The following is a 13,060-nucleotide window of genomic DNA, read 5'->3' as shown; positions in this document are numbered from 1 at the left end:
GTGGTCAGATTGGATGTCCCCTAAAAACACACGGCCTGTAAATGTGCTTTAGTGCGGTAGGTTATAGAAGGAACATGTCCGGAATCAAAGTGAAAATGTTCTGCTTTCTAAGCAACTGAGAACTACTGATCTGCAGCCTGTGATTGGCAACAACCGGTAGATCAAAGGACATTTTATTCCTCTTTCCCTCTCCCCACTCACACACTCACACACATACATGCAGAGTCATGAGCCTACTTGCCAGGTGGGATTCTTCCAGCTCTTTCTGATCCAGAACAGGCTTTTATCACTTCATCTTGTTTAGTGGTATCTGTTATTTGCTGTTTTACAAAGCCTTGAACATTTTCAGTTTTAAGACAAATCTGGTTGTCTCTATTAAATCCTACATCTTGGGGAGGCTTCCCTTTCATTTTTTAACGACTACTCTTTTCTCTGCCTGTTATTGATTTCATCTAAAAGAAAACACCCCAGGGATCATAGACAAAATACCATGGATCTGGTTATAAACTATTTTCTTGTAATAGAAAATAGCCCTACTGGATAAGACCATAAATAGGTAATGCAGAGACCCCTCTAATGGCCACATGTGGCCACTCTCCTGATCATAGTGCCTTTTGGACAAGAGACAGATGCAGGAAGGAGGGCTGAGTGGTAAAAACTTACAGATAAAGGGCTTCACACTGCTGTGGATGTGCTTGTGTTGTTTGAGGCCCGACGAAGTGGCAAACGTCTTGCCACACTCCGGGCAAGCATGAGCCCGGGCACCAACGTGCTGAGAGCGAATGTGCCGCTGAAGGTTGCTAGGGTCCGTGAAAACCTGCTAGGAAATGAGTACTGATTAATCAAGAAACTTAAGTCAAGGACACAATAAAGAAGACCAGGAATGACTCAAGAAGGAATTCTGTTTATTGTTTATTTGAGTTTTTGTTTATGTTTATTGGTTTTTATTGGTTTTGTTTTATTTGATATTTGTCATATTTCCAATGCATGAGCTCCACTAGGTAGGGACTATAAGTTACTCAGCTCTATATCCTTAGCTCATAGTGTCCATTGGAATAAGTTGAACAAAATAATTAATGGCATTACTGGACCATATTCAAAGCTTTTTTTATTTCATTTAGAATATTTAGTATTGAATAATAAAATACCAGCTGTGACATAATTAAAACTGGTGTGCTATTTCCATGCTTTAAACAAAGACACACTATGTACAAAATAGGGGGCATTTTGACTAACATATCTCAAATCTATTCAAGGATCTCCCCTAGTGTTAGTTAATGCTAACACTGTGTTTCAGTCAGTTACCATTCAGTTAAAATCATTCCTTTGGACACTATACTAAAAAAAGAAATGAAAAAAGCACCTACATATCTGGGAACAAAATATCTCTGAAGATTATTTCAAATGTCACAGTTTCCATTGGCATGAGGAAAGATATTCAAGTGCCAATAAGTTTTTAGAAATAGAAGTCAACATTCATAACACTAGAATATTTTTTAGTTAATTGAGAAACATGAAAATTAAATGATGTGAACCACTATTCCATAGCTCAGAGTAATGTTCAAGGTGCAGAGTTTACATTTTACCCATATCCTGGTCAGCACTAGCCACTAAGGTGCTACACCTTTAATTTAGAACCAAGTCATGATTTATGGTGGAGATGTGGGGGGAAAAATCTGCAAATGTAGTAGTCTTCCATTCTTTCTGAATAAGCATTCAGAAACTTTATGTGACTTCCTCACAAATTGCTATTAAAAGAAATCAGTACTGTGCATTGGATAAAATTTTCATTCTCCATAAGGCTGTAAAACAACCCTACACTAGCAAGCCAGTAGCAGACCCTGGAATTTACCAAGGATGTCTGACACCTAGTGCTGGAACTCACCATTAAGCCTCACTTCCTCCCTTACAAAAATAAAAGGATACCTACTAACTTTTTATACACTGTAGTAATGCCTTTTAGCATATAACACTCAGTCTACTTTTCTCAAGATATTTATAGTTTCCCCTCTCAAGGCTTGTTTTTATATTTCATAGCAAGTGATGGATTAAGAGACAGAGGATAGCAGAGAGAGGCCAAATAGCCTACAAATTCACTGTACCTTGGCACAGTTTTCACATTCATAGTGCTTTCCACTGTCATGTGACATCTGGTGGCGAATTAAATTGGACTTCCAGTTAAATGCCTTGGGACACTGGTCACACTTGTATTCCCTCTCTTCAGTGTGTGACAACATATGTTTCTCCAGGCTGTTAAGAGAATAATTGATTCAATAAGAAATGGTGACAAAGAACACATTCATAAATAGAATGTCATCTTATTACTAATCCAACTGGCAATTAAAGAACTAAGAAGGAAAAGTTGAGGTGAGAAGGAGGAAAGAGAAGAAACAGGCTTGTTTGGTACATTTTGTGTGGCCTAGACTGTGTCTCACTAGTACAGATAAGTACCCCTGTTGTTAGAAAATGAATCTGATAGCTATCAAGGATTAGTTGCCAATATAGGGTGTGATAAACAACTAGCTATTTGTACAGTTCTGGATTCACTCTACAATTCTAACAACTCATAATTCTAATACCCACTTAATTCAAGTGCAAACACTCAAAACAGAAAATGTTAAGAAAATGTTTAAGAACATGCAGGCAGTATTCTATCTAATGCATATAACCTCTTAGATTTAAAGAAGTATTTTTGTTTCTATCCACATCACCCCATGGGAAAGTGAGCTGTTAGCTAACAATTTAACAAGCAGCTTCCCAATATAATCCTGGGATGGATGAATGTATGGTAGGTGGATGTACCAATGAATGGATATGTGTGTATACAGATATGGAAGTAGATACAGATATAGACAGAAATATTATATAGAAATATGTAATTCATATATCCTATGAATTAGGGAGAAAAGTGTATAATATTATAAGTGGATGTACCAATAAAGCCCCTCAAAAAATACAGTGGGAAGTCTCCTATGAGCATAGTTTCTCTGTTCTAAAGCTTAGAATATTTTTCTTTCTCAAATGTTGTCCTCTCTTTTCAAAAATGTGTATATGAAATCCGAATGAATATAATGAAAAGCAAATATTGTAGATAATGGATTACAGTGATGTTCAGATGTTTGCAACATTTTTGCTAATTAAATATATACTAAACACACATCACACACTGGGATTCTTTCCACAAACAAAGCAACCAGAATTCCTTGGAAAATAGCCTGTTTCAAATGCGAAGCAGGAACACACAAGACATTATGGCAAAAGCAAGAAAGTTATAGGTGATGTGGAAAGAATTGGGGTACCAGTCTGAAAAGACGCCTACTGACCAAAGATGGGGAAATGTTAGCTTCAAAACAAACAACAATCTCATCTTTCAACAATAATAATATTCAAAAACACACAAACAGAACCTCACTGGTCATCCTTGGGAGATACTGGGAAGCCAAATCATTACTATGGAAACTAGTAAAGGAAAACTCTCACCCACGTGTTCTGCCTTTCGTATATGAACTGTACTTTAGGGTAAGCAAATAAACAGTGAAGGGGAGTTTCTCTGCACAGAAATAATCCGGAAAATAAATAGTGAAAAAATGGTAGAAGTAGAATTTTACATCCCATAAAAAATTAATGAATCTAGCCAATCCATCATGTGCCTCCTGATGGAGGTAAATATTACCATCAGTGAGATATTCTTCCTAAAACATTGAACCTAAATCTGATCAAGGCTTGGGATGTAACTGAGTTTACAGGAGGTAAGAGGATGCAGAAAGATGTTAAACAATACCAAGGGGATACAATCAGTAGAATCCACACTGGAGGAAATGCTACAGGAAAAGCTACTAAGTTTCTTCTATAAATAAATGTAATATGAGAGAAAGAGAAGGAGGAAGAAGAAGAGGGGGAGGGAGAAAGAGAGACTTACTAACTGGGGGAACCTATAAATTAAAGGCAATATAAGAGGTATGTCATCCAATTGCAATGCTGGACCTTATTTTGATCTTAATTCAAAGAAAAAACTCTAAAATAATTAGGTAAGAGGGAATTTTAATACTGATGGAATATTTGGTAATACCAAGGAATCTTTATTTTTGAAGGGTGGTGTTGAACTATGTTTAAAAGAGTCCCTACTCTCTACAGATACAGAACGAACTATTTATGAATAAAATGAAAGAATATTCAGGATTTCTTTCAAATTATCCAAAAAGAGTAAAACTGAGACAAGATTGGCCCTGTGTGAAAATTATTCAAGTTGAGTATATGGGGATTTATTACACCATCCTATCTAGTTTTGTGTATATTTAATACTTTCTATAATAAAAACGTATTTTAAAAAACTACCACACATGCAAGCACTCTTTCTTTCCCGTATTTTATTTTTCTGTGAGATGAACAGTCTAAATTTGGGTATCAACTAAGACCTCTGTGCACCTACAACATACTTTCTGGTAATGGTATAGACTGTGCATGTGGCAGTGTATGTGAATAAACGAAGTGCCTTTCTCATGTCTTTATAAATTAGAAGTACCTTTCCCATATTTTTTCTCTTCCTTGGCTTCCTCCCTGCAAGTCTATTCATATTGGCACATAAACTTATTTTTCCTGTCTTATGAGTCAGTGAGTTGGTAATGCTACTCTGTTTGAGTACAAATGGTGATATCTCTGTGAACAAAAGGTACCAGGAGAGTACAGGTGTGTGGAGTCACAAGAACAGCCCTATCTTTATCTACAGTATGCAACCCTCTATTTGCTACACAAGTTGAAATGTTACTGAGATAGTTAAGAGAGAGAGATCAACAACTTCAGTTAACATTGAACTGAGTCAGGGACATCTTCCAAAATCACTGTACAGATTGCTATTCTCACAGCCTTCATGACCTTCACAACCCATAAAGGCATGCCGTTTTAAGACATACATTCTATTATGCATGTCAAACCATAAACTCTGAAATCTAGTGGTAAGGATTGGCCCGTGCATTGAGTCATTCCTGTACCCTAACTCCAAGGGTATGACACAGTTTTAAGAGTATAGTACATGGCCTGTAGTGGGGGAAAAGGCAAAGCAAGAGGAATTTTCCTATTTTTGCCTCTTCTAATCTAGCATAAAATCCATGTTGTTCCATGGATTTACCAGCTATTAACTAATCAGTTGTAGAAAGAATAAAAAGGCAAGTGGTTCTCACAAAAACAAGTGTGCATTCCTCTCATGAACACAGAAGCAACCCAGTCAGTCATTAGTGACACTTCTCCACTTTTCATAGAATTTTATCCCAATTTCTAGAGCCTTGCTTAGGCTGCTGGGTTCTTTTGATCTTTTGCATTTCAGCCTTTGTTCCCTGTCCTTCTTTGGGGGGATAGGGTATTCTCTGCCCAACATTTTACATAAAAATTGCAGAACAGAATAATAGGTCATGCAAGAAAGGATTTTTCATTTGGTTAAAGTATAAAGCAACAATATAGTATTCAATAAAGTAAAAATATTCAGAGAATGTAGCTTCTACATGAGGCTAAATTATATAATCAAAAATATCACTTGGATGATTGATGTCAGGTAGCGTGGTCACATGCTGTACCCATCTGGCTGAGCTACCAAACACTGAGTTTTGAAGCTTCATCCAATGTCAGATAATTAGGTTTCCTTATTGTTTTCCACTGAATGTTTGACCAAAGGAACTAAAACTGAGAGTTAGTTTTGGCATTCAGTAGAGTTGACTCAGGATTAATCTTCATGTAAGAAGTTTTATCTCCCTAAGAAATGTTGCTGTATACCTCTAGTAGGAAGAATGAATTACATTTTCGTGTTTAGTCTGTCAAGTTTTGTTTTATAATGCCAATGTCCATTATTTTCAATAACAAAAATTGAATGAAATTGACTTAAACTCTGGCATCAGAGATACTGCTTTACTGTATAAATACTTTTATTTGTATTTATTAATTTCATTTTGTTTCTTCATTTGGAAACAATTATATTTAGGAGATGTGCTTTTTATTACAAATCCATATTTTGCTAAACACATATAACCTTTATTCTATATGTGAACTCACATTAAGTAGTTAAGATGAGTTTAAAGGGTGCTGAAAAAGCCTTCTTATTCTTCAAAATGTTTTTTTAATAGCTGAGTTAGGTCTGAATTTTCAAGCCTAGAGATTCATTGTTTTGACTCAGTTCTCTTCAAGGAATGGGTTATATTTGATACCTTAGTCACTTATGCATTAAAATGAATGTCTACCAAAAGAGATTCTTCCAAAAAGAGGCTAACCAGAGAAGCAGATTCAGGACAATCAATAAAGGTGAGAAGGGGAAGAAGTAGGGGAGGCACTATGGAAAGAAAGGAACAAAAATTGGTAAACTGAAATAGGTGGCGTGTCCAAGACAAACTCTTACTTATTCCCACTCTTTTGCTTACAGGTTCCAAGGAACATTTCCAAATTTAAAAGCAAAGGAATGAATGCAATTATTGAGATCATTTGTGGACCAAGGCAAAAACCATTTGGTAGAAACAAACAGAAAAACTATTAGCTGGTTATATATGTCTCTGATTTGAAAGACCATTTGTAGCATAATCAGGCTTGCTGTTTTCTTAAATAGAAATAAAAAAAAAGTTCTTGAATTAAATTCAAATGGCTATAAAAAATATAGTGCTGAAATATGATTTTCATTTTGTTAAAATAAGCACTAAAGAATTATTTCATTTAGATCATGTATATTTTTTCCCTTTTGGGAAATGTAATGTTTTCTTCACTGAACATAATTTTTTTTTCTTTTACATATGTGCAGTTTAGATAAATAGTTGAAATTAAATGTATCTGTTACACTGATCTATCAAAAAGTATCTACCTTTCATTAAACAAGCACCACAACCAATTGGGGTTTTTTAATCATCTGAATGTTTCTAGAGGAAGTTTGACTGTTCGGCCTGTGATTAATTAGCATCACTATTGCTTCAGAACTGTTGTTTTTCCTCTAAGTCATATTTTACTGTGATATTAAGCTTTCAGTTGCTGATAACCCTACTTAAATAAAACTAAACATATTATTTTCTATCTGGCATCAAAATAACTAATTCTAACTTCATTGTAAATATTTTACAGATGAGAATTTCCAGGGAAAAATAATTTCTGAACATGTCACTAACACACTTCTCAGACTCATTTCCATTCCAAATTTTCCATCTGCATAAATTCTGATAATTCAGCATAACATTTTATTTCAGAGCAAATAAACACATTTTGTAGTGCAACATGTCATTTCTAACCTTTGCAAGTCAGGAAAAACTTGGTCACATTCCTTGCACTCCTGGATTGCATGTATCTCTCGGAGATCATTTTCACTTTCAAGTTTTTGTTGAAAGTCCTCTTCCACCATTGAGAATGCTGAGTGAGGGGTACTGCACGGGAACTTTTGGTGATCTGCTAGTTCTGCCTTGGACTCAAAGAGCTGGTCACAGTCTTCACAGCGATACTGCCGTTCTTCTATGAAAACAGTGCAGATGTTACTGGGACTGGGCGATCAGGAAGTGCCTCCGCAGACCAGCAAGGCTTAATGAATTACGGAAGACATTAGAAATCATGGGGTTGCCATTTCCACCACTTCAATTTTAATACAGATTAGAAATAATGCACGTAGAGAAGCCAGGACGGAGCCTCACACGGTAACGTAAGTGATTACTGTGGCTACAGTATAACCTTCTTATCAGATAAAACTTTATGACTAAACCCTTCCAGGGTTTAATATTCACAGGATATTGAAAGTACTAATGACCACTTACTTCGCATCATCTATTTCCTCAACTCTGTACATGGATTATTGATATTCCTTAACCTGATTATGGAAAGTTGTATGTCAGATTTTTATCCCAGATGAGGATACTGAAGTTCAGAGTTCAGTAACCAGTCGGGGATTATAGAGTTAAGTGGTTATGCCAGGGTTTGAATCCATCTCTGTCTCATATGCTTTCTCATTGTGCCATGTAATCTGAAGGATTCATAGGACAAAGAGTCCTTATCTGAGCTATGCTTAAGGCTGGTTAATATCAGTAAACTTAGATGCTTCATTATATTCACCCTTACTGATACTGGGACACAGGATGTTTTTAGTATCCTTCGAGGCTAATTTATGCTACCCTGGGGTCAGTACTAATTGGCATTGCCATGTTAAATGGCAAACATATCATGAATGTACTTTAAATCAGTAAGATAAATAAATGATAATAGTGAGGACTAGAGATAACAAGATCATAAAGTGTCAGGCAGTGATGATATTGTTTCTATTCTTCTCATCTGAATAGCTTCTATCCCACTTGTGAGGTCATACTATGCCCAGATCAACAAAGACATAATCATAGAAGGCTTGAAAACAGCTACCAATCTTGAAAAACACCCAGGGCAATATGATACATAATTCCTGTTTTATAAACCTACCAGGACTGGTAGCCAGTTGTTGAATGAGTGAATACTTTAGTCACCTGCCCATTGCTAGACATTTTGCTAGGAAACAAATATATAAAACACTAAAGGGGATACATGTGTGGACAGAGTGTGACATATTTTATGAAGATGCATGCATAGGGCCTAAAGGAGTCCAGAGAAACATGCCTAAACCATCTTATCTCATGCGAAGAGGTTCAGAAAAGGCTTTGAAATGAGTAAGAATCAGCCAGGTAAGGTGGAATGAGGAGGACAGTTCTGGCAGCAGGAATAGAATGGACACACGATGAAGGCAAGAAAGAGCAGAGCAGGCTCATGAAAGGCAAAGTCATAGTAAAGTATGACAGCTTTATAGGGTACATGGAGGAGAGGACCAGGAAATGAAGTTAGAGAGGGTAGCAGGTCTCTGGAGGCTTTTTAGATCCATGCTGAGGAGGGAACTGAGGGCCCACTAAGCTGGAAAGCCCTACTGTAGCACGGGAAGCCACCGGAGAGGTCAGGTGGGATGTCATCTGTAATCCACACAACGATACTGGGCTCGTTTAAACTAAATCAATAATGGAGGGCCAGAAAGGTAAAGAAATTAGTATGTAGATTCAGAAGGCTCTGTTAACTTCGGATATAGAGGCTTAGGGAAGAGGGAGGTATTCTAAAATAAATCCCCTGGCTCTACAGATCAGTTTCTTACTGGTATTCACTAGGTATGGAAATGTTTCTTACTGTTTGTTAACACTATTCACATATTTAAGGTCTACGTTTAGGATCCCAGCCACCAGCCTGAACACAAACAGAACCTCCAGGCCACATATTACATGAAAACCAAATGCAGCTGATGAGCTCAAGAGTGTTATAAAGACAAGTAATTTATGAATGGTAGCCCTAAAAGAATAGTCATTTCTACTTAGACGTTTTAGAATAATAAACAAATCATTTCTATTTCCAAAAATAATTGAGCACCACTTTGGATCTAACACTAATGAAAGATGCCTTGCCCCAGAGAAAGCCCAGATCACCGTTTTTCTCATCTAAGCACTCACAGCAATCACAGAGCCCTTTCCCATGGGGTCAGATGTCCCAATCCAGTTCAAATTCTAACAGGCTAGCTGTGACCCCTTGGTTTCTAAAGGCATTTGCTTGTCAGGGTTTCTAAGAGGAAACAATTTCCCAAAGGCTCCCCAAATTACAGCTGGTATAACCCATAAAGAGGCAGAATACAGCTCAGCCAAAGGAAAATATTCAAGTAAAGAGCCAGCCAAGAGTGGTAGCTTCCTTGACAGGAGTGAGAGAAGTGGCTAAGCTTCTGCCATTCTGAATGCCAGAGCAACGGCAGGGGATGAAATGCCCACCTCTCAGCTACCTTGGGTTGTGTGACCCTTCCCAGTGTCCTTCCAGCTTCAAAACGCTCTCAAGATACCACTAGCTTATGTTGAACCAAATCATATTATATTAGAAGATAGACATAGGAAAGAAAAAAAAGAAAGTATTCAATTCTCATCCAAATCACACAACTCAGGAAAAGCAGAATTTTCTCTTATTCTTTCCTGAGCTAGCCATCATAATTCCTTTTGATTTCCCCTTCCTCTGATTTAGAATAGGTCTCCAGCAAATAAGATTTCTTCCAGCTCTAAAGTTTCCTCCTCTGTACATTCTTCCAGATTCCCATCCCAACAACCTCCCTCCCATATGGTCATGCCAGTTGGGATTTTGTTCAAGGAGAAACACTTTTCCCAGTAGTAGAACATCAGACGGGAAGAAACATCCACCTGATTTATGAAAGCCCCAAACTGAGTCCCCTGGAATGGCTTTTGTACAGTGAAAGGATTCTCACCATAGTCTAAGAAATTGACCAAAGGTTTAACTATGCAACATCTCAATCCAAATACTCAAAATGTCTTTGACCTCTGCTTACTTTAGCTTCAAAGTAGTATTAGCCAGATGTCAAACCAAGAAAACAACCACTCCAAGAGAAGGAATTTGTTAGAACTGACATTGACTAACCAAGAAAATTAACAACCACCAAGTGTGATGGACCCTTTCAGATGCTTCCTCACAGTTTCCAAATGAGGGTGAGGAGGGCAATGGTGTAGGGCTACTAACCATGGATATCCGGCGCCATAGTGTCATGGGGATAGTCTTCACTCTTCATGAACAGCAGGAGCTCCTCTCCTGGTGCAATGTCTGCAACTACTCTATAAAATATCTTCAAAAAACAAGAAAAGGGTGGGGTGGGAAGAGAGAAAATAAATAATAAGAAAGATACTAAGAGATATATATTAAGGGAGATACTAAGTATCTGCTTATTTTCTCAGATCTTAACAAAAATATTCCTTTTCATTTTTATCCAAAGAAGTGTGACTTCCTGTTTTATATACTGAAAATTAGCCTTCTGATGACAAATGGAAACCTGTGACTCTCATGACACTCCACAAATCTTTTCCAAATTCTACTTTACAAACCAAATTTTCCTTGTGCAAGGCTTTGCTGTGTCACATACACCCTATGTAATGTTTAACGAAGAACTTTCCTTTCTCTGAATTCAGCACTCTAGTGAAGCCTGCACATACTCACAGAGTGAATGTGTCTTGCGTTATCCAGTGTTAGTCTAACGGTGGCAGAGGCACAGTTACCCTCACCTTGAGCATGTTCTCAGTAATAGCACCTTCTCAACGAGGTGTTTCTAAGGTAATCGGTTGGAAGCACTTGACCTAAGAATCATGACAGCATGATCTGTAGAGACTATAGTCAAAGGAGAGTATTTTGTTTTTTAAAATCTTAGTCCCTCGCTTACCAATCACAAGTGGTTCTCCCAGATCTAGAACCTGCCCTCAGGGTCCAGCTCTTGACACCCTCTCTTTGGAAGCAAGTTGAACACCTTTAACTGATTCATTTACCTCAGTGGTAGGAGTGGTGCTTATTCCTCTTGCTTTCTCACAAAATGCTAAGAGGAAGGATTTAATAAATCTGTTAATGACTGAATAAAAAGCAGTGGAGCAAGTGTGGAAAGGACCCTGACCTATAATTTCCAAGACCTGCCTACGTTTCCCCAACCAGCTCTGTGACCTCAGGTAAGTCGTTGTCCAGTTTCCTTTCTCCAGACTTGAGGATTTTTTTCATTTATGAAAGCATTTAATTCACTATGCATATGTGTGTGTGTATATATATATATATACACACACACACACATATACACATGTATATATATATATATATATATATGTAGAATCATTATGCTGTGTACCTGAAACTAACATATGTCAATTAAATCCAAAGAAAGGAAGCATTTTATCATGAAAATACTTAAGGTGCTTATTCATTTTACCAAAAAATTATCAGTTTTTAATTCTATTCTAAGATTATTTATTATTAAACAACAATTCCATAACTAGATAGAGGTTATGGAAGAAAGAACAAAGTTATACAATTAACTGGTGAAAATGAGACTGATTATATTCATAAGCACACACACAAACATACACACACACACACAGCAATACCACAAAAACAAACAAAGACAACAAGACTAGGGATTCATTTTGGCTCAGTCTCAAGCCAATGGGAGGAAAATTTACATAAAACAAATTAAAATTAGTGGACCCTACTAAGAAATGGGAGGAATATATTTTTAGAAGACAGTGCTGTAACTATTGTTTCTTCCAGGACCTTTTGATATTTTAAACTGAGGAAAGCAGAGCAAATTTACGTCTTATAAGCTCAACAGAAAGGTACATAGTTTTTATTGTATTTATCTGTTTATTTTTTGAAAAGCAGAGAACATTAAACTTAAGTATGTGCCTCTTTATTCCAGTAGGTGGCTCTGAAGTCCAGTTGTTTATTTTTCTATTAAACACACCAGAGCACAAAATTGTGCTAAAAATCAAAAAATAACTCAATAGGGAGAATTTTCTTCTGAGTATCTTTCTTATCAAAATAAAATCTTTTCTTCATGCAATAGTCATCTAACTATGGGAAGCTGGTTTATAGACAATAATGCTAATAATAAACTGTTACTGTATGTTATAATATAACCTGAGTCTTTATATCAATTCAAAGATAAAATTCATACTATTTAAGGAAAATTAACTCCTTGTTATGTGCTGTTTCTACAAAGACCAGTTGAATTTGCAGTTTGTATCTTATTAACCCAAACCTTCACATTTTCCCTTCTTTGGAAGTATGCTGAGAGGAACAGATATGCTCAAAAAGTTAACAGATTTTTTTTTAAATAGTGTGCATTATTTGCTTTTTTCCCTAAACCTTCCAGTTAAATGATTATAAGTACCTTGTTTCATTCTGGAGTTCTATTTCCCCTTAGAAAACAATGGACTTCTCTCAACAGTTTGAATCACCTCTTTTTTTGGCAACTCTCAAAGGTTTGACTTATTAGTTTCCTTTCCAACAACATGTTGACATTTGAATTGTGACATATTAGAACTTTTCGGTGGCTTCTCGGAAACAGTGAGGTTAAAGAGACAATACCCTGCAAGACTGTAAAACGGTGCGATTGTCTCTGTTGGGGAATGCTGCTTAGACACACATGCCAGATCATTTTAAGAAAGTATTATGATATCATTATTTCTTTGTAGTTCTCTATTAATCATGTCTCTTTTAATTCCATTTTAGATTTACTCAATCCAATCCA

General features: G+C 36.6%; 1 protein-coding gene across 12 annotated transcripts in view; it reads right to left on the bottom strand.

Moving 5' to 3' along the window:
• The window catches only part of MECOM (MDS1 and EVI1 complex locus), a 537,754-nt gene that overhangs the window by 34,268 nt on the left and 490,426 nt on the right, over positions 1-13,060 (bottom strand). For 9 of the 12 annotated variants that reach the window (XM_073232122.1, XM_073232118.1, XM_073232116.1 and 6 more), the window contains 4 exons: positions 10,519-10,621; positions 7,251-7,467; positions 2,103-2,250; positions 664-820 (listed from right to left, as the gene is read on the bottom strand). In XM_073232122.1, coding sequence (XP_073088223.1) covers positions 664-820; positions 2,103-2,250; positions 7,251-7,467; positions 10,519-10,621 — 625 coding nt within the window. The remainder of the gene's footprint in view (positions 1-663; positions 821-2,102; positions 2,251-7,250; positions 7,468-10,518; positions 10,622-13,060) is intronic. The other 3 variants (XM_073232119.1, XM_073232117.1, XM_073232127.1) reach the window with 1 other exon arrangement.

Source organism: Manis javanica, chromosome 3, assembly GCF_040802235.1.
Source record: "Manis javanica isolate MJ-LG chromosome 3, MJ_LKY, whole genome shotgun sequence".
Classification (NCBI taxonomy): Eukaryota; Metazoa; Chordata; class Mammalia; order Pholidota; family Manidae; genus Manis; species Manis javanica.
Note: the sequence above shows the minus strand (reverse complement) of the source record. Positions and strands in the feature narration are given on the sequence as shown.